The sequence below is a fragment of the Canariomyces notabilis genome (genome assembly GCF_033297395.1).
Source record: "Canariomyces notabilis strain CBS 508.74 unplaced genomic scaffold N656scaffold_2, whole genome shotgun sequence".
Taxonomy (NCBI): Eukaryota; Fungi; Ascomycota; class Sordariomycetes; order Sordariales; family Chaetomiaceae; genus Canariomyces; species Canariomyces notabilis.
Genome location: NW_027041824.1, coordinates 2006717 through 2027172, shown reverse-complemented (window position 1 = coordinate 2027172; position 20456 = coordinate 2006717). Strand labels below are relative to the sequence as shown.

The window sequence follows — 20456 nt, the reverse complement described above, 5'->3', positions numbered from 1 at the left end:
AACGATAGCCCAAGTCCCCCATGGTTCCGGCTAAAGGGCTCCATCCAACACTTCCAGTCGGTACGTGCTGGTTAACGTTGATCTTGGGCCCGAGGACGGCATTTTACTTGCGTCAAACCTGAGCCGCGTTCCGTCAACTCAGCCATTTCTGTTAGGGTTGTGCTTCCTTTGCAACGAGCAAGTCGAGATGGGGGTGAACGTTGCGTAGTGCTTAGGTTGAACTCGTCTCGACTTTGTTTTGAGTGGCTTGTGCCTTGGTACTTACGGGGCACAAAAGCTGCGATATCAGACGGGACGGCACGCGTGGGGCAGGTTGTCCTCGAAATGTCTCGCAACGCGCATCTTCAAATTCGTCCAAACGAGTCCAGTCGGGCCGCTCTCAGCGACCGGCCTGGCCGTCAAATGTCAATGTTGTTAGACAACAAAGCCAAGGCCATGTCACACTAGACTGCCGCAAATGGGCTGTAAGCAGCTGTGTGTGATACCAGATTGCTCAAGCCGGTGAATTAAGGGTCGCGACATCAAAAGGATACGCGTCAGGAAAGATCCTATAGTGGGGTTCTAGCGCATAACAGATGTACCTGGCCCAGTACCCGCAATTCATGAGTGGTCCATGCAAAAGACGGTAGTCAGGAGGTTTCTCCAACCAGAACCGCGAAACTCCCACTGTAAAACTCTCGAGTCTCCGCAGAGCACATGTCGCTCAATGCCCACGCCCACGCACCCGAGTCCCGTCGCAGTGGCCGAAGTGGTGCTAAAAGTGGACAGTAATAAACGAAGTTAGGCAGGAAAGAACTGCACTGAGAAGGGAGTCCAACTCACCTCCTATGGAAGGTTGGAAACGAGCGCATCACCACGACCACCTTGGCACTCCTCTCGTTTCTCCTCCACATTTTTGTAAACCTCCTTTCCCCCCTTCACTCTACCTCACCGCCCTCATCACCTCTCCCGTCTCCTCCCTCTCCTCCACCCACACACAGGAGAGCGACCCGCACGAATCGACTGGACGGAAATTATCTCTCACTCCTTTCACCAGATTCGAGTTTTCGCACTCGAGTTTGTATGTACAGTACAGGTGCATAACATAGGGCGTATTGTTTTCGGCTGCGGTCCGAGTAAACAACCTATTCCAGTACCGAGCATCGAAGCAAGTCGCGCCTTACCAAACGCGATTCCCCTGTTTGCAGAACTCTCACCCAGCAATCGCGGCGACAGGCGGTCAGTCACCAAGGCAAATCCCGCATCGAATTGCGGCGCACCATGAGAACCGAATTGGCCCATTGGTATCCGTAACTCGAGCGGCCATCGGCCAGTTGGTTTACTGCAAACAAGAAGCATTCTGCGAACGTTGCATTGCAGCAAAGGCCGATTTGAAACTGACGGCTTCCCATTTTTTTTCGAACTATTTCCCCCCCATTGGGCCTTCCTGATCCGACCGACAACAATTCTCTACCCTACCTTCACTGCATCTCTAAGTTACCTTAGGTACTCGGCTTGCCTGTGAACGCCCGGCGGTGCTGCACCCTTCGCCCGCGCGTCTTCTACGTCTGGCCGGCATAGGTAGAAGGTGCGAAAATGAGTAGTGCCCTCCAAACAGTGCCCGTTCAACAGACGTCAGTATCAGTCCTCCATACGCCGCCCCTGGCTCCGGCACCGCAGTCCAATCGACAGCACTCGTCCACCCTCTCATCTCCGATACGGGAAGGCCCCGGCTATCATGCAAATCAGCAGCCCTCAGGAACATCTCCAGCATCATCATCTCGACACTATTCTCGCGGACCCAGCGCCAGCAACGACTCGCAGCTCGTCGCAAATTCCCCGATGAGTTCCCGCGCTGCCGTCGCCTCGCCCGTGCCCGTGCCTGTATCGTCGGCGGTAGACTCTCCCGACCAGCACAATCCAACAAAACGAAACATGCCTGCCGCGGTTCCTCCCCGGACGTCCAGCTCTCGACGCGCACAAACGGGGGAGCGCTCCACCGACTCGCCCCGCCGGACCCACGCCGATTCGAATCGCGATGCGAACAGCAGGATAGACGGATCGGACGACGGTGCAGTGCAGAGCTCGCGCAACAGACGAGCGAATCAATCGTCACAAGAGCAACCGCATCGTTCGAACGGTACCCGAGACGGACGGGCAAACCCTTCGACAACAATGCCCATCCGCTCACCGCCTTCCAACTCAACATCGGCCAATGGCCCATCGAGGGAGGCAAGTGAAATCCTCAACAGCATCTTAATATCCCAACCAGAGGTCGACATTGAACGAGAAAGAGAACGCCTTGCCCTGTCCAAGCCACATCAGGATGCAGACGCGCAAGACGATGATGCCGCGCCTCCCCCTGTAATCGGTATGGCGGACATGGGGGAGGAAACTCGGCGTGGTGGAAAGAGCCGGCACGACCATTCTAGACGCGAGAAGCAGACCAAGTTTGGCGAGTACATCCTCGGCAACACCATTGGCGAGGGAGAATTCGGGAAAGTCAAACTGGGCTGGAAACAAGAAGGAGGCGTGCAGGTGAGTCGATCTGCTAGGCTGCTCGGAATCCTAATCCACTAAACAATACCGTGCCTCAGGTCGCCATTAAACTCATCAAGAAGGACCAGCTGGGCAACAATCCCTCCCGCATGGCCAAGATTATGCGCGAAGTCGCCATCTTGAAGCAGTTGACCCACCCCAACATTGTCAGGCTACACAAGATGGAGGAATCCGAGAGGCATTACGGCATTGTCCTCGAATATGCCTCGGGAGGTGAACTGTTTGATTACATCCTAAACCACCGATACTTGAAGGACAATGCTGCTCGCCGGTTATTCGCCCAGCTAGTCTCCGGGGTTGGTTATCTGCACAAAAAGGGGATTGTGCATCGCGATCTCAAGTTGGAGAACCTGCTGCTCGACCGCAACCGTAACATCATCATCACAGATTTTGGCTTCGCCAACACGTTTGACCCCAACGAGGAATTAACCGAGGAGGAGGAGATGAACCTGACGGACCGCGAGTTCGTCAAGCGCATGGGACTCGACAAGATCAAGGCCAACGGCTCCCGCAAGGGTGATCTGATGCAGACCAGTTGCGGCAGCCCCTGCTACGCCGCTCCCGAGTTAGTAGTTAGTGACTCGCTATACACCGGGAGGAAGGTGGACGTTTGGAGTTGTGGCGTTATCCTGGTGAGTGGCCTGCGCTTTCTTGCAGCGAAGAATCTGTGCTGACGTTTCTTCGTAGTACGCAATGCTGGCTGGATACCTGCCTTTTGACGATGACCCGGCGAACCCCGAAGGAGACAATATAAATCTCTTATACAAGTACATTGTCAACACCCCGCTCACCTTTCCCGAATACGTTACGCCCCATGCCCGCGACTTGCTCCGGAGAATCCTCGTCCCCAACCCGCGCAAAAGGGCCGACCTGTTCGAGGTTGCCCGCCATAGCTGGCTCAGTGAGTACGCTCACGTCGTCGAGTTCATCACGTCAAGCACCACGAGTCCTAGGGACATTCAGAACACCACAGTCCCCCCAGAAGATGAGGGAGACACGCCAGGCCTTGCCAGGAGCGCCTCGGTGCGCGAGTCGTCAAAGAAGACGACTGCCTCTCCTCAGATTGGTGGATTGGTAAGCAAGCAAGGCACTATCGATGCCGAGGCAGAAGCTGCGTACGCCAAGCAGCAGAGGGACAACAAGCGCCGTACCGTGCAGGTGGAATATGTTGCGCCAACCACTGCAACCCAGCGCGGCGAGCCCGCAAACGCACAGCCGTCCGGTGGGCGGACGCGTGCTCGCTCAGGAAGTCAGGGAGCCGTAGAGGTCACCCAAGCGGGCTCGTCGTCTTCCCCCAGGGACAAGCCATTACCAAAAGAACCCCCTGTTTCGAAGGAGACGTACGGCAGGACAGCGGTTGCGTCGAGAAGACCGCCGAGCTCTCACCGCAACGCTAGTTCATCTGCCGCCGCCGCACGGGTCAGCCGTGATACCCGGGCCGTATCCGATGGCACGCTCATGGCGACAGGGCCGAGCTCTAGCGCCAGACCGACGACCGGGGGCTCGATGCAGTCAACCAGCTCACGGGGCCCAGGGGCGGGCAATCGGACTTCTTACAGCCAGCCAGTACCTCCAGAGCTTGCTGATACAAATGCGCACGGGAGGATCCAGCAGCCGCCCAAGACGGCGAATAGTTACGCCATGTCCTCGTCCTTCACACAGGAGGGGCAAGGCTCCGAATATGGCCGACCAAGCATCAGCGTTCCCCCGAAGTTTGCTAGATTATCGGGCTTTGCCCGGGAAGGCGAAGGGGTCTCTGCCAGTGTTAGCAGCACTCAAGGCTCAGAAGTCAAGGGCCACAAACGATCGAGCACAATGGGCGAGATTAGCGGGAAGCTTTTTGGCCGAAGCGGGTCGCTGTTCGGAGGCAGGCGCAAGCGGACGGAGCAGCAACAGGGCGGGGAGAAGGCTAAGAGGTACCCGCCTGTAAGCATGAACAACTCCATGACAGCAGGCGATGAACCCAGGACGTCGATGGACTCGAAGCGCTCACGCAAGTCGTTTTCCATGGGACTCGGCAAGAAGACGTCTGGCAGCATAGCAGGGTCTCAGACCTCGCAGGAGAAGCAAGGAAGGCGCTTCTCTTTTATTCCAGCATCCTTCTCGCTCAAGGCAATTGGAATCGGCAAGGACGAGCCGCAGCCGCAGCTGGATTCGCAACAAGACCTGCCTATCCAAGAGCCGCCGACAGTCGACGAGTACGGGCGCTATGTAAGCGATAACGTCGACCGAGAACATGTCGACGCATCCACCTTGGATGGCATGTGGGCGCAGCTTCATACACCGCAGCCTACGGCCGACCCTTATGGACGTCAACCATACTCCTCTGGCGGATACGGGCGTCCTTCAGCCGTCGAGGGTTATATGCCGCAGACCATGCTAAACACGGCTTCGGACGCTTCGGTAGATCGCATGCGCCGCCCGCAAGGTTCTGCGCCCCAGCTTCCGCCACTTGCCCACCAGGATGCGGCGTACGATTCGCCGCGGGTTGCTGGCGGCATCAAACCTGGCCGCGGTGTACTGCAGAAGAACAAACGGTTCGTCGATGCGTGGGATACGGACGCGTATGCGCGAACTCACGACCATTCGGGAAGCAGCGGTCCGGCACGGAAGGTTATGGATTTCTTTAGGAGGAGAGGAAAAGCCAGGGGCGGCGAGACGGGCTGAGTCTTGGGTAGCAGCATGCTGATGGATGGTGCTCAATGTTCTTTGGACTCGCTGCCCCGCGTCGTACGGGGCTTTTGATGGTAATTTGATATTCGGGTGAATTGCTTTCCGAGGGTCATTGCTGGAGTTTGGGTGACGGAACGGCGCGGTCTTGGGCTCGGTTCGGGGAGAGAGGAACTACTACACACCTCCCTACTTTTGTTGTCCCCTGTGAGAGAAACAGATCGGCCCTGCTTTCTTACCGACCTACTACCCTACCTACCTCACTTCCTCCCTCTCACACGCTCTGTCTCTCTGTCTCTCATAACCTCTTATACGCATATATGCTCTTGTAATACAATGTGGAGTCATCACGGAAACAAAGGAGAGCTTTTTCCTACTGGAACTGAAGAGGAGAATTACCCCTAAGTCCAGAGTCAAACTGCAAGAGATACCCGAGGAAAGAAGAAACTTGGAGTGAATTCTGTGCGGCTCCTAGCTGTTTCTCTCTCCTTTGTTTTTCGCGTGATCCTGGGATGTTTAGACCGACCTTGCTTGGAGAAGATCGCGTGGCGGCTTGGCTAGGGGCGGAAAGAGGCCAAAGCGAATCAAAAGGGAGGAGGAAGAGGGAAGGTGAAGATCGAGAGGACGTTGTGGGTATGCTGTAGTGCGGGTTGGGGTGAAGGAAGTATGGGAAGGGAGTTGATGTGATATTCATAGTACCCATTGTACTCCAGGTATCTATATCTTCTTTTCCTTTTCTTTGCCCGTGGGTTTGAATCCAGTATATCCTTTTCATTTCGTGTTGTCAGGTCTCTCTCGTTTCGCGACCATTTCTGATTTCTGGGTCGCAGCATATATCCAGATCCTGTGGATGGATGGTTTATAAGCGCGTTGTTGTTATATCTATCTACTGTAAATAAAGAAGTTAGGGGTGTTGTCAGTACAATATGATACGATACTCATCGCCCAGATTGACCAGCGCATACCCATCCTGTGTGTGATTATCAATATAAGCTGGTACATACCTACATGACCTCGACGGGGGAGGTCGTCAACGTGTGCAATTCTTAGCGTTGACTGGGTTCATAATCGTATTGAACAAGACACTGCTTCCTGGGCGTAGTGGCTATCAAGATCCATGCAATGTGTGTCAATGAAGCCCCTGAATTGCACCACTACCAGGTACTAGTAGGGCCCCTTTCTCCGCCAGCCCTAACTTACTTGGGTATGCAAGGCACACATGATCGACGACCTAACCCATGCAAGAGATAGCATGTTCGTGTACTAGTAGGGTAGCGAGTACTGAGTGCTCATGCCCGCCCATAACCATATCGTCTATCTCTAGGTATGTACTCAATGCGACAGACGCATGCTCAGCGACAGTGACAACCCATTGAAAGCGCCATCTAATCCAGACAACCACCCAACGAGTAAGGGACTAACCGTGTACCAACCATGCCTCTAGCCGTTATGAAACTTGCTTGGAAACCTCCCACAACGCCCTAAGCACTGCCAGCCCGCCGCCCTGCGTCTCAACCGTTCTGCCTCGCCCGCGACAGTTCGGGTCGCTGCCATCAACCTCACAACCCTCCGGATTCTTGTTTGCAGCAGTGGCGGCAGCAGAAGAAGCAGCAGCACCAGTTCTGGGTTGCCTCCCCCGAAGCGGCCGTTGGCGAGTTTCGTCATCATCATAATCATCATCATCATTCATGACCGGGTTGTCGTGCTCCTCCTCCAAGTGCCCCACCCAAACCTTGTCCTGGGGAACCCCAAAATTTCGATAATCGATAATTCCGTCCTGCCCGTTGGCGGGCGGCAGCGCTTCCTCGGTAAGCTGCATATTTCCCGAGGCAAGGCCTCGCAACTCTGGGAGGCCAGGGGTCCACCACATCCCGAACCTGCCCTTCATATCCCTTGTCCCGAGGGCCGCTGCAGCATTGTGCCTCAACCAGCCAACGTACCTGACACAATTCCGCGCATGCCGCGCTCTCAGATTGTTCATTGCGTCCTCGCTTAGTTTGAAGCTTACGGGCGGTACGTGGTCTAGCAGGGCCGGCGAACAAAAGGCAGTGAAATGGTGCATCCAGATGCCCTTGAATGTCTGGGCGTCTTGCGAGCACATGCCCGATATATCACACGCATCTTCCAGAACTCCCGCCCTGCCTAGTCCGCGCCAAGGCGGGATCTGTCCGGGGAGTAGGTTCCTGATGTCGTCGATGGGCTTGTTTCGTTTCAGATCGTACCCAGTAGCGCGGATCACGTTCTGGATCAGCGTGTGGCCCTCCCGAAGGTAGGCTTCCCGGCCGGTGGCTTGAAACAGTCCGCGGAGGCCGGAAAGGAGCACACCCTGATTGTATGTGTACACCATCTCATCGCGATCGTCGCACTTGGTGTTGTTGCCACCGGGGTAACCCGAAATGTGAAAACCATCCGCATACAAGCCCTGGGAATTGGTCATGTTAGATGAAACAATCCATTCATGGGCCTTCAGAGCCGATATCTTGAATATCGGATCGTGAGGACGCCACCCGACCCTTGTATGGCGGTAAGGCGTGTCTGGATCAGGTGTGGCGTCGAACGGAGAGGGATTAGGGTCACCGGGAAAATGGAGGAACATGCTAATGGATGCGGAAATGAACAGCTGGTTTGTGATGGCGTTCTTATAAGGGTGCAGGCGAGGGTTCCAGATCATGCCTCCTCCGCAGAGAGTGGTATCCCAGCCTTTGGCTGCCAGTTCCCAGAATATCCTGGCTCGGTGGGCAAATGCAGGCACCCAGCGGTTTCCGTACCACGACTCGTCCTGGAATAACTCGACAGGTCCCATTCCTATGAGAGAGTTGTGACCATCGATGAATTGAATGGCCTCAAGCCAACCCAACACAACCCAGAGCATGTCGTCGTGTGCCTGGTTGCGGATGGCGAAAGCGTCTTGACCGAAATAGTAGGCAATCAAATCGGTAAAGTACCCTGATATAGGATCTCCATATTTTATGGCGGAGGCGAAGGGCTCGCTCTGCGGGCTGCCCTGTTCAAGTTGGTCCGAAATGGTTCTGAGTGCGGCGGCGACATAGGTACCCATAACAGCCCGGGTCCAGTCGATTCCTTGAGGCCATGTGCCAACCCAACGCTGAAAGTAGATGTCTTGCATATCCCGCAAAGCCTTTAGCATATCGTCGAACACCTGAAAATCCGGGAGCGATTGGCGTCCTTCTGCATCGCCGCGGCCTTGGTGCTTCGCTTGTCCTTCCAGAAGCGACCTAGGGGAGGCGACGCAAACGGCCACGGCCAAGGTGAGGACAGCGCTCCATCTAATAAACATGTTTGCCTTGTCCAGCAAGTGATAGCGAGGAGAAGTGGTTCTGGTACCGTCCCCAACCTTGAGCGCCCCGGCAATCCTTGCTTATGTGTTAGTATATGAGGCGGAGAAGAGGGCAGGCATTGCATAGGAAAATGCCCAGGAGATCTCAACCACGAACCCCGATATTCAACGCTTGGGCGCCAGGAAATAGATCAGCGTCGAGGAGTAGGTATATACCCGTATGTCCAACTTCACCCAAAGACACCAGAACTATTCCGGCCACGTCCAACAATATGATTGACAGTCAGGCAACATGGAGGGACTCCGGAGCTGCGGCTAGTTGACTGGGCTGGCAACAAGCCCATCACGCCCTCTGGACGGGCCTTGCTGGCTTGGTGATGCGCAAAACGATGGAGCCGGCGGTCTGGCATAAGCAAGGCAGAGACAAAATAAATCAAGGGACCGGCAGCAAAGACAATCTGAGGCCAAAGCAAAGTATAATTATAGACAGAGAATTAAAAGGGACAGAACCGAGCAGACTCGAAGCACGAGGCTGGCCGCGAGCAAAGGGTCAAGACATGTTCGAGGTCATGAGGGTCCAATTCTTCCAATCGAGATGGATCTCCCTTGCCTTGGCCCCGTGTGCCAAGGACCAGGGCTTTTTGTCAACTGCAACAGGTGTTACCTACCAGGGCCCTGGAGAGATAAGCCTGCCCCGCCAAAGAACCCCTCGAGACGCAAGGCGCAACCCGCGCGGGTGGGCCACATGCTTGCCCGCGCCATGCGGGAAGGCGCCACTTGCAGCGATGTCGCATTCTTCTCGAACCTGCAGCTCAGCTGAGATGAGAGTGTGGACGTTCAGTCTGTATTGTACGACACAAATGGTGGTGTTCTCGCCGGTTTCGAACCGCGTGGTGGGATGAAAGATGGTTGGCGCAAAGTTGGGACGAGATCCTCTCACCTAGCCAAAAACTAGAACGTCTTTCATCTCATCGAAGTTTGGGCCGGTCCTGTGGTTCAGGAACTTTGCGCCGCTCTGATTTTCGAACCATCTGATCTCGAATTTGCCCTTTCGACGTCGCCTAGGAGAGAACAAAAGTGCGATCCAATACTGATGCTACTCCAATCTGGCGTAATAGCCAAGATGGGGCAGGAGTCTACCTATGTATTAAAAACAGCGTTCAATACTACAAAAGACGACCCAAAAACTACCGGCACGTCAAGCCGGGTTGTCAAAGAAACCAAAACGCCGAGGCCAGAGCCGTAGTCTTTGCCTGCTTTCCCGTCAACTCCTGGCGCCTTGAAACAACAATTCCCATAACTTCTCTACCGTTGTTGAAGGTATCGATCACAATGCTCCACGCCCCCGACCACTAATACCAAAAACACAGGCCTATTCGACAAACCGGCGCTCAAACTCGCGGAAAAGCTTGGGTGATATCTCGTCGCTGCTCATGCCCTCGACTTCCCATAGCACGCCCTTGCGGGCATAGTGTTCTAGTAGTGGCTCGCTAGTTTCCTGAAACTTCTTCCACCTCGTGCGGTACACATCTTCGCTATCGTCGGATCTGCGCACCAACGGCTCGCCCGTGACGTCGTCGCGGCCGGGGACCTTGGGCGGATTGAACGTTGTGTTGTACACCCTCCCGGAGGGTTCGTGCACCCAGCGCCCGGATATCCGCTCTATTATGACGTCGAGCGGCGTCCTGATCGACACGGCTAGGTTGACAGGCACGATCTCGTCAAGCCGGTCGGCTTGTGCCGCCGTGCGGGGGAACCCGTCGAGTATGAACGAGGCAGAGGGATCCTCGGACGCTTGGAGTTGCGGGTAGCCGTGCACATGGGCCGGCGACGAGATGAAGGCGGCAACTTCGGCGTCGTTGTTGTCGAACGGTTCGCCGTCGGCCGTAGCGGCGGCGGAAGACGCGAGCGTCATGACATTACCAGAAGGGTGCCCTGACGAGATCCACCCGCGCTGTTGGAGCTCGTTGCTGATGAGTCGGAGGATGAGGTCGTCGGGTACCAGCCCTCCAGACTTCATCGTGCTCTCGACTTTAATTCCTGCGCCGCCATGTTAACACCGTGCAAGACAGAAATAGACTTTATGTTGAGATCAATTGGCTACGAACCGAGAGGTGTCCGCTGCTTAACATTGTGCCGAAGCAGATCCCCAGAGCTGATGGACGATAGTTGTGGGAACCGCTGAAGCAAGCGTTCCGACTGTGTCCCTTTGCCCACTCCGGGCGCCCCTACAAGAATGACTCGGGCGGCTTTGCGGAGTCGCATAGTACGCAGGTAGGAAGCTGGGACTGCGCGTGAATTGGATAGGGGTAAAGACGTTGGAGAGCAAGTGTCAAGACGGGACCACCAGAGCCCGCCATGTAAGGTACTGTACACTACTAAAATACCGTGGTACGTACGCGCAAGCTGTCGCAGACTCGCGGACGGGATCGGAGTGCGGGGCAGGTTCGATCGGCACCCGACGTAAAGTTAATTTCTAGACATGCACAACCGTGGACCGAGAAAGCTAGCAGAACGCCATGCTTGGCATCGCTTGGTAAGCTCTGTAACTTGTAAGTTAACACATTGTCAAAGTATCATGATCTCATAATAAGGAGGACAATTGGGATTGAAACATATGGAGCTTATTGCATTTGCGTGGCTCCGGGATTTCACGGATGATTCGCAGAAAGCCACATATCTGTTGTTATGTGGTCATCCTCATCAAAATTCCGCCCAGCTTTTTGTTGAGTTGGTTCCCCGAAACCTGGAAACCCCGATATCGCCTCCCAGTGGACCTCTGGGCACCCCGGATCGGGAAGGGCTCGATTCATCAATTGCAGAAAACAAGGGACGGGCCCGAGAGATTTGGGGTCTGAACGTAGAAAAAAGGCTTACAAACGGGCTCCCAATCTTGTGCCTGGCTAGAAGCCATCTGAATTCTGAAGAGGTGTGCCTGGCCCTGAACAGTGCTAGTATAACTGCTAAAGCAATTGAGCATCAGGACTCGGGACCATGGCACGGCCCTTTGATCAGATCTCGAACAACTTCAACCTAGGTATGTAACTTAACTGTGTGTACTCCGTAATAAGCGCTCTAGGTAAGCGGCGGTTTGATAGGTAACGTTCTCAGAAGGTGGCGACAGGGCCTGAACATGTCGGCAGGACCAGACCCTACTGTACATACCTAAGGTACACATCACAACTCTACCTCAATTCCATGCCCAACCCGACAAGGCCCGACATGCACGTTTCTGGCGGCGCTATGTTGTTGTCTTCGGGCAATTCGCTGATGCGTCAAGTCCATTGTTCCGAGCCGAGCCCGAGTCGAGTCCATGTCCACTCCGGGCATCCGTAAACGTACAAGTAACCGACAGTATTTGCACACCAACTACCTTAGTTTGTATGCAATCACGTGATTGACACGCCCTCAGTCCTGACTCGCCAGCCGGCTCGGGCCATTGGGGGCAACTGGTGGGGGGAGGCTTCTGGAGGCTCTTGGAACCTGAACCTGCAGCATTGAAACAGCGGGTTTGGCGTCACCCCTTTCGAACTTGGATGCATCATCGACCCGATCCACCAAAGCGGGTTCTAACGACTGTACTCTTTGTTTCTCTACGATCGTCCAGACAATTACAATAAGCACCGCTAGATTCTTCTGGACAATCTGCAATACACCTGTCAGCTCGGCCACGCAGTCTCTCGCCGAATCCGACAATTCCGGTTTTGTTCAGTCGAACCCATCAGGCGCCCATTTTCCGCTTGTATCAGCGGCAACCTAAGCCCGACATCTCGCACATACGCATCGGCGAAGCATCTCCCCCTCGAGCAGAGCCTGGTTGCCTTGTCAAGAACGGAAGTGGGAATACTGGCTGCCACTGCACGCTCTTGTACAGCCTGATCTGCTCGGACAATCGCCGCCATGAGCGCCTCGACAAGAGTCGCACGTCGGGCGCTAGTCGTCAACCCATTCCTCGGCGCCGGTGCGTCCTCTTCTCCGGATTTCATGCTTAAAGGTCCCTAGCTAACGAAACCTGTATAGGCCGCGCGATGCCCAGGTCTGCTCTCCTTGCCACCTCAATCCATTTAGCACGCAATGCGCAGCAGCTGGGGCTCAACAGCCCCACCACTGCCCTGCTCATTCCTCTTCGGAGCCTGACAACCACCCCTGGGACCACCACTCATGGAGGACCTCCCGGAGCCCCGCCACCAGGATTCAATCCGGAGGAGGCTAAGAAACCTCTTCCGAAAGAACCTACCAACGCCGCCAAGCCCGCCGCGAAAGCCGAGCCTAGCAAGGCTGACTCCAGCAAGGCCGCGGCGAAGGAAGCTGCTAAGAGCGTTGCGGAATTGGCCGTCGACTCACGGGCGTCCCTCACCCAGCTCGCTTCTGCGAAGGAGGTTGCGGCTGAGAAGGCTGAAGGCGAGAAAGAGAAGAAGCTGACGCTCGTGCAAAAGATCAAAAAAGAAGCGCAACATTACTGGGATGGCACCAAGCTGCTGGCGGCCGAGGTCAAGATTAGCACGCGGCTTGCGCTGAAGATGGCTGCCGGATACGAGCTCACTCGGAGAGAGAACCGGCAGCTCAAGCGCACGGTTCAGGATCTCGGCCGGCTAGTACCTTTCTCTGTCTTTGTCATTGTGCCATTTGCCGAGCTTCTGCTCCCGGTGGCGCTCAAGCTCTTCCCCAATATGCTCCCCAGCACATACGAAGGACAAACGTCCAAGGACAAGAAGGCGTCGACGCTCCGGGCCACGCGCAAGGAAGTTAGCGATTTCCTTCGCCAGACCCTGAAGGAGACTGGCCTTCCTTTAACCCAGGCCACGGCGCAGAAAGAGGAGTTTGCCACCTTCTTCCGGAAGCTCCGCTCTACCGGGGAGAAGCCGACTGCCGAGGACGTGATCAAGGTCTGCCAGATCTTCAAGGACGATCTCACGCTCGACAACCTGTCGCGCCCGCAGCTTGTGTCCATGTGCAGGTACCTGAACCTAAACACTTTTGGCACGGACATGATGCTGCGATACCAGATCCGCCACCGCATGCGGCAGATCAAGCGTGACGACCGTGCCATCAGCTACGAGGGCGTCGACAGCCTCACGGTCTCGGAGCTCCAGGTGGCCTGCGCCAGCCGCGGGATCAAGAGCCACGGTGTTTCGCCAGCTAGGTTACGGGAGGATCTCCAAACCTGGCTGGACCTGCGACTTCGCCATGGCGTGCCGTCAACACTGCTTGTGCTCAGTAATGCCTACATGTACGGCCAAACGTCGACGGAAGAGGGTGTTTCGGGCCAGATTGAGGCGCTGACAGGCGTACTGTCGTCGATCCCCGAAGAGCTTTTCCACGAAATTGAGCTTGAGGTGCACAACGCTGAGGGCGCGGCCACCAACAAGCAGCGTCTCGAGGTCCTCAAGGAGCAAGAGGAGTTGATTGGCGAAGAGTTGGAGCAGGACGAGGAGAACCAGAAGACAGGGTTTGCCTCGCCGCGTGATACTGAAGACATTGACGAGGAAAAGGAGGAGAGGCAGGCTCAGGCCGAATTGGAAGGCGTCGAGAAGGCGCAGGTCACCGAGGCGGCGGATGCAGAGAAGGACCAGCTCGAGGCTTCGAGGATACAGCAACAACAAAGGACGGAGGTGCTGAAGTCCAGCGACAAGTGAGCGGATGAGAGGTCGTGCTGTAACAATACCGTGCTATTGTGCACATACAATCTTTGTTTCTCTTTTGTGTGATGTTCAAGAAGATTACATCGCGGTGCGGTGAAGCTTCTACAGGTATAGACAGCGCAGCCAGCGACCTGGCCCGATGGATTATTCAGAAGTTTAGATCTGGGATGCCTCTAATCCTGTTGGGCAGGTAGCCATAGACCACCACAACTCAACACGTTATAAGTGGTGATGATCCGCTCCAATTAGTATATAAATCTCCCAACCTACTAGAAGTTACTGAGTATGTGGTGATGTTTTCGAAGCCGAATGGAGAGGGTATAAGTGGCTTGAATTGAGGAGCGTCTTCAACTCAACGTCCGATAAGGATAACTACCGGTACCTAGAGCAAGGAGTGTGCAACTGGTAGCAGTGTGCAGGAGCAAAAGACAACCATGAAGGTCTGAATTGTTCCTCACACATTGTCAGCTAATGGTAATTTATACTCATACTCCAATACTGTAGTGAGAACTACAATCAAGACTTACGCGCTACATGCGCCGAGTCTTGACACTGTAACTGCGATACTAGTACGGATATCCGTACTCTGGAGAACCACGAGAGCTTGGCCCGGGCGGTCATCGGGCCACGGCCGTCAAGCGCGCCCCACCATCCTACCTACGTCAGCCAGGACGAGCAAAGCGACCTAGGCAGTCCATCCTCACTCATCATTCAATCCAAACCAGATCCACAACAACCATCTTGACCTGGATCGACAAGTTCGAATATACGGACCGACAGCTCATTTTGGTTACAACTCAGCTTGTATTGGCACCGTGCAAAACCTTCTAGTAACCAAGTACGAGTTGACCGATTTGCCCCCCGGCGGCGCGCAGCCTGGTCCGCCTGCCGACCCCTCCCGGGCCCGACACCATGGCCGTCATCGACCAGGACAATTTTTCCAACATCTCGTGGAACAGCGAGCAGAATCGGGATTCTGCAGGGCCGAGCACATCCGCCTCCCACAGAAGCCCGCAGAGCCCAGAGTACTCCAAGAGCAGGCACGATGGCAACAAGGCGGGGTCGCCCAAGGGGCATTACGATGCCAGCCATGTCGGCGGCGAGATACTCGAGTGCGTTGTATCGGACCCACACAAGGAGAATGACGGCACCAAGGACGCTTATGTTTCATATCTAATTACGACCACCGTGGGTTTCCTTGCTGTCCCGGCAGCCTAACGTGAACTGACCGTCTCTCTTCTCCCCATGCAGACCACCTTTCCCGACTTCCAGCGGCCAACGACCTCCGTCCGCCGACGCTTCACCGACTTTGTCTTCCTCTACAAAGTCCTCATGCGCGACTACCAGGGGTGCGCTGTCCCGCCGCTCCCGGACAAGCAGCGGATGGAGTACGTCCGGGGGGACCGGTTCGGGCCCGATTTCACGGCGCGCCGGGCCTACTCGCTACAGCGCTTCCTTTCACGCCTTGCCCTACACCCGACGCTGCGTCGCACGAGCATCCTCCATACCTTTCTCGAGAGCCACGACTGGAACGCCACCATGCGCAGCCGGACTGCGAGGGGCGGTCTTGGTCCCGCCAGCCCGGGGAGTCCCGACCCGGGACAGTCGTCGACACCGGGCGTGTTTGACAGCTTCGCAGACAGCCTCATGAACGCCTTCACCAAGGTCGTCAAGCCGGACCGGCGCTTCATCGAGATCAAGGAAAAGAGCGACAAGCTCGACGAGGATCTCAACCACGTTGAAAAGGTGGTCGCCCGCGTGGCCCGCCGTGAGGCTGACCTCGAGACGGACCTGAAGGACCTGGCCGAGCAGTTCCAGAAGCTTATCACGCTCGAGCCGGGCGTCGAAGCCGCCGTGCACGCCTTTGCCGCGTCGGTCGAGGACACGGCCGCGGGGCTCAAGAAGCTCAAAGACCACACAGACCAGGACTACCTGGGCTCGTTGCGCGACATGGTGGCGTACAGTAGCGCGCTCAAGAGCCTGCTCAAGGCGCGCGAGCAGAAACAGGTCGACTACGAGCAGCTGACCGAGTACCTCAACAAGGCGACGGCCGACCGGGACTCGCTGGCGCACGGGGGCCATGGGGCCCACGGGGGCTACGGCGGCGGCTACGGCGGCGCGGCGGCGTCGGCGCTGGGCGGGGCCGGGGGTTTCATACGCTCCAAGCTCGAGGACGTGCGGGGCGTCGACCACGAGCAGGCGCGGCGCGACCGCCAGCGCAAGCTCGAGCTGCGCATCGACGAGCTCACCAGGGAGGTCGAGTCCGCGCGCATTGAGGCGGACCAATTTGCTGATCAGGTCATTAGAGAGGTCGACTCGTTTGAGTGGATCAAGCGCGTCGAGTTCAAGCGCCAGTTTGGTGGGCTCGTTGATGCCCACATTGATTTCTACTCGGGCATCATCGACGTCTGGGAGGCCTACGTCAAGGAGATGGAGAAGGAGGGCGTGGTGCTCCCGGCGTAGGGCGCCAGTGGGCAGGATCAGGAGGACCCCGAAGGTACTAGTGGTAGTAGTAGCAGGCGGCCGCTCACGCTTGTACCGGATGGGGAGGAGGACGGGGAGTGGACGCATGTTGCTGCTTAGGTTGTTTGTAAGTGTCTGGGAGGGAGGAGGACTGCTGGTCTATGAAGGGTGACCGGTGCTTGATCAGTCAAATCATCTCTCAAAGGGGTGAGGTTCTTTACCCCCCTTCTGTACCTTTAATCAGGCGCTTGGTTGTTGCTGGTTGGGAGCATTGCTCTTGATTGCGCTGGGTTAGAGGGAACCATCATAACAAAGCTGGACAGGCTAGTTGAAGAACCCATCAGTCTTGAAAAGCCGGGAATTGACTTTGCTTCTCCGAAATGTCATGCGTTATACCTGGCTAGTATGCACACTAAAAAGCTAGCTGCTAGACAATATCCAGAACCTTCAAACAGCAACAAAACCGTCCTGCGCCAGTAGAAGAACCCTTTGTACAGATAAATCTATTTAACCTCAAATAACTGGCAAACCCAAATACGAACCCGTTCACCAGCGAAGCAAGACACGAGCGCTAGCTGGCACCTCTGCCTTCCAAAGCGGCAATGATGGTGAAAATAGAAAGGTTGACAGTTTACCGAAGCGGCCTTGCTGCGTGGTCACCGGCCACGTCATCATCATCGTCGTCCTCATCGTCCCCCACAACGTGATGCTCATCCTCGTCACTGCCCAGCCGATGACCAGGTAACTTCTCGCTCAACCGGATCGGGGATCCGTCATCCGACGCAGACCCGGACCCGGACGCGGAGGGCTGGTCCCTATAGACGCTGACGACATTGTCGTCGCGCCCGCCAAAGTCGTCTTCGCTGTCAAGGTCATCAAGCTCGTCGTCGCTGCCGCCGGCGAAGGCATCGTACAGCTCGCCGCCGCGCGTCTTCTTCCTGCCGCCGACCCTGCCTTCACGACCAGCAACAAGACCACCAGCACCGGCGCCACCGCGCTTCTCGCTGTTGGGGCCTCCGGCGGCCGCCAAGCCCTCGACCTCGTCCTCGTCGAGAAGCTCAAACTCGTAATTGTTGCGAGGGTTGTTGCGCAGGCGTCTGCGGCGGGCAAGCCAGAGGTAGATGCCGAGGCCGGAGCAGAAGAGGAGGATCAGCACGAGCGAGCCGTAGATCCAAAGCTGGGTGGCGGCCGAGACGCCAAAGGTCGGGAGGAAGGAGGGCAGCCAGTTGCTCTTTGGCGGCGCCGACTGGGAGGGTTGCGGGGGAGCGGTTTCCTCCTCTTCCTGCTGCTGTTGTTGATCGTCGAAGCCGATGGACTGGGACTCGGTAGGCTTGCTATTGACCGGACGGGTAGGATGGTCTGACGGGACGACGGCTACGCCCGAGTCTGTGCTAGCCGGGTTGGAGGTGGGAAGGATGGTCGTGGTGGCAGGGAGCGTGGTCGTGGCTATCACCGCATGGTCATTGTCATCTTCCTCGGTCGGCATTGGGAGCAGCTTGGTCTTGGAGGGGTCGCGACTCTCGCCCCACAGCTTAAGGTGCCAGTCGACGAAGACGCCTGTGAACCTGTTGACGTTTGTGTCTTTGACGATGATGGTCCAATTGCCAATGCCCTTTTCGCCCCTGTGTTGATTGTTAGCTTGGAGAGAACTAGTCACAGCGGAAGATGCCGAGATAAATAGCTTACCAGTGGACCACGCTCATAAACGTCCAATCGTTGTAGCCGTTGGGTGATTCGTCGTCCTTGCGAGTGACTGAGAGGTGGCTGATCACCTTCTCAGGGCTGATCAGGTCAACGCTGAGATCGCCGCGCCGGCCATGCTCGACATTCATGGTGACGGTGATATGCTCAATACGCTCCAAATTGGCCTCCTTCAGCATGTCCTCGGTAACTTCAAAGCTGACGGCAATTCCCTGGTCACCTTGGGGGATGCGCTCGTTGACGTGGATCCAGGGAGAGAAGAACCAAGCCTGCGGTTTTACATTCTTCCACGTCTTGGCGGCCTCAACAATGGCGTAGCTATCGAGCTTACCATATGCAAATGTGTGACTGTACTTTTTGCCAATTGCAGTGTCCTGCCATTCGCCCGTGTCCAGGTTGACGGGCACGGCTGTCATCATGGCAAGATACTGCATGTCTCGCCACGACAGGTCCGGCCGCACCTGCAGGACGAGAGCAAAGATGCCGGCTGCGAGCGGTGCCGCGGCCGAGGTGCCGCCGTGGGTATTGGAGCACGAATTCTGGCCGACGTCGGTCGTGTGGATGGCGTCACCGGCACCGCTGGAGTAGGTGACGACCAAGCTCGCCGAGCACTTCTCCGAGTAGTACGGGTGTTGGCCCTTCCTGTCGATGGCGCCGACGGTGATGCTGTAGATGCTGTTGGTGTATCCGTCAAAGTTGCAGTTGTCGTCGTGCTGGGCTCCGTTGCCGCTGGCGAAAACGTAGATGGACCCGAGTCCATTACGACCGTTCTGCACCGCATTCAGCATGGCCCGGCGGATAAGGATGCCAGGGGCGTCCATGCTACGTCCATCGTCCGGAGGACCCCACGAGCACGAGTAGATCTGGTTATGCTGGAAGTCGTAGTTCATAGCCACGGCCTCGTCAGCATCTGAGATCATCTTGGACAAGATGCGCAGGCCGGCGATCTTTGAATTGTAGGCCACCCCCACGCCACAAACGTTGTTTTTCACGGCCGAGACCTCGCCGGCACACCGGGTACCGTGCCTGTCATCTGACAGACGCGGCCTTGGCTCTTCGGTCTTGTCATTAAAGTCGTAAGACCCCTCTGCATAGTAGTTGTCCCTAAGGTCGTCGCTGTACATGTCCAGGCCGTCGTCAACTATGGCGACAGTGGCATTTTTGCCAGTGATCCCCTGCAGCCATACCGCCGAGACATTCACGTCGTGGCCGACCTCGACCGTGTTGAAAAGATGCCACTGTTCGTGGAAGATGGGGTCCGTAATGTCCAGTGTTCGAGCCAGCTGCTTCTGCGCCTCAACCGCAGCCGGTTGCGCTCTGGAGCCGCTCATCAAAGACACGGGACCCTGTCGTGGCGGTATGATGCGCTTCTCCCATGGTTTACGCAACTTTTGTTTCTCGGAAAAGAGGACGCCATCCAGGACATGCCTCTCGCCAAGCGACCGCCTCTTTCGCCTCGCAGTCAGTTCCCGCTTCACGACATCGTGTTCCGACTTTTTGGCGACAAAGACGTGATGGTCTTTGAGTTCGCCAAGAGGACCCTCGTGGGATAGCCCGAGACTCCTGGCTACTTCGTGAGGGGCCGTGTCTGCATCGAGATGAAGAACATAGTAGTCATTTGCATCCCAATTTCGTGGAACAATGCGGGATGCTATCGCGAGCGCGGCAAACCCGAGGAGCGTCGCGGCGGACGAGATCTTCATCGTTTCCGGCAATCGTACTCTCGGGCCACGTTGTCGAAGCCCGGAACGGGATAGGGCGCTAAGAGGTTGCGGTGGAAAGCATGTATGGGAAGCGAGACGAAAGGATTCGCAACCGAAATCTTGTCGTTGGACTTATCGAGGAAAGGTTGTGTTAGACAGAAGCTGCATCAGGGGCTTGCAACGCAGTCGACTCAGGCGTAGTGTGGCAACTCCGGGGATCACCCACGAAATGAGAGCCGGCTGTTTCGAAACTTTGAGCAAGATCAGCCGTAGGTAGATGCAGGTTTTCGCAAACGCGGATTGCGTGAAAGTATTCCCCTTTCTACCTCCAGCTGGTAGGGACGATGGGATCTTACTCGTTGGGGTGGAGAGGTGGCCTCGAGGATTGTTGACGCCTTTCGCAGGTTGATCTTACCCTGTGCAGCGTCGTCGTAATAACAG

General features: G+C 56.2%; 7 protein-coding genes across 7 annotated transcripts; 4 read left to right on the top strand and 3 right to left on the bottom strand.

Annotated features, from left to right (window-relative positions):
- Window positions 1–1575: 1575 nt before the first annotated feature.
- On the top strand, window positions 1576–5205 carry N656DRAFT_700702 (uncharacterized protein; the record flags this gene model as incomplete). Its single annotated transcript, XM_064810886.1, has 3 exons — window positions 1576–2517; window positions 2577–3170; window positions 3226–5205. 3 exons carry the CDS (start codon window positions 1576–1578, stop codon window positions 5203–5205), a joined length of 3516 nt encoding a protein of 1171 aa, XP_064674261.1.
- Window positions 5206–6655: 1450 nt separating this feature from the next.
- N656DRAFT_745975 (glycoside hydrolase family 76 protein) lies at window positions 6656–8506 on the bottom strand (the record flags this gene model as incomplete). Its single annotated transcript, XM_064812919.1, has 1 exon — window positions 6656–8506. One exon carries the CDS (start codon window positions 8504–8506, stop codon window positions 6656–6658), a length of 1851 nt encoding a protein of 616 aa, XP_064674260.1.
- Window positions 8507–8694: 188 nt separating this feature from the next.
- N656DRAFT_265420 (uncharacterized protein) lies at window positions 8695–9643 on the top strand. Its single transcript, XM_064809053.1, has one exon. It carries the CDS (start codon window positions 8884–8886, stop codon window positions 9406–9408), a length of 525 nt encoding a protein of 174 aa, XP_064674259.1. The 5' UTR covers window positions 8695–8883; the 3' UTR covers window positions 9409–9643.
- A 235-nt stretch (window positions 9644–9878) lies between these two features.
- On the bottom strand, window positions 9879–10771 carry N656DRAFT_701009 (adenylate kinase; the record flags this gene model as incomplete). Its single annotated transcript, XM_064810913.1, has 2 exons — window positions 9879–10546; window positions 10615–10771. 2 exons carry the CDS (start codon window positions 10769–10771, stop codon window positions 9879–9881), a joined length of 825 nt encoding a protein of 274 aa, XP_064674258.1.
- Window positions 10772–12406: 1635 nt separating this feature from the next.
- On the top strand, window positions 12407–14142 carry N656DRAFT_794965 (LETM1-domain-containing protein; the record flags this gene model as incomplete). The annotated part of the gene is made up of 2 exons (XM_064817368.1): window positions 12407–12467; window positions 12527–14142. 2 exons carry the CDS (start codon window positions 12407–12409, stop codon window positions 14140–14142), a joined length of 1677 nt encoding a protein of 558 aa, XP_064674257.1.
- Window positions 14143–14660: 518 nt separating this feature from the next.
- N656DRAFT_724295 (sorting nexin-4) lies at window positions 14661–17066 on the top strand. Its single transcript, XM_064812535.1, has 2 exons — window positions 14661–15336; window positions 15400–17066. Exons 1-2 carry the CDS (start codon window positions 15061–15063, stop codon window positions 16609–16611), a joined length of 1488 nt encoding a protein of 495 aa, XP_064674256.1. The 5' UTR covers window positions 14661–15060; the 3' UTR covers window positions 16612–17066.
- N656DRAFT_745963 (uncharacterized protein) lies at window positions 16907–20361 on the bottom strand. Its single transcript, XM_064812918.1, has 2 exons — window positions 18298–20361; window positions 16907–18233 (listed from the first exon to the last, which is right to left on the bottom strand). The coding sequence occupies exons 1-2, from the start codon at window positions 20013–20015 to the stop codon at window positions 17243–17245; spliced, it is 2709 nt and encodes a 902-aa protein (XP_064674255.1). The 5' UTR covers window positions 20016–20361; the 3' UTR covers window positions 16907–17242.
- Window positions 20362–20456: the final 95 nt, after the last annotated feature.

Bases quoted from the DNA above. Each gene is read 5' to 3' on its own strand.
- N656DRAFT_724295 (XM_064812535.1), top strand. From the start codon at position 15,061: ATGGCCGTCATCGACCAGGACAATTTTTCCAACATCTCGTGGAACAGC. The intron at 15,337-15,399 runs GTGGGTTTCCTT...CTCCCCATGCAG, and splicing joins CATATCTAATTACGACCACC to ACCACCTTTCCCGACTTCCA.
- N656DRAFT_745963 (XM_064812918.1), bottom strand. From the start codon at position 20,015: ATGAAGATCTCGTCCGCCGCGACGCTCCTCGGGTTTGCCGCGCTCGCG. The intron at 18,234-18,297 runs GTAAGCTATTTA...CAATCAACACAG, and splicing joins TTTATGAGCGTGGTCCACTG to GGGCGAAAAGGGCATTGGCA.
- N656DRAFT_265420 (XM_064809053.1), top strand. From the start codon at position 8,884: ATGCGCAAAACGATGGAGCCGGCGGTCTGGCATAAGCAAGGCAGAGAC.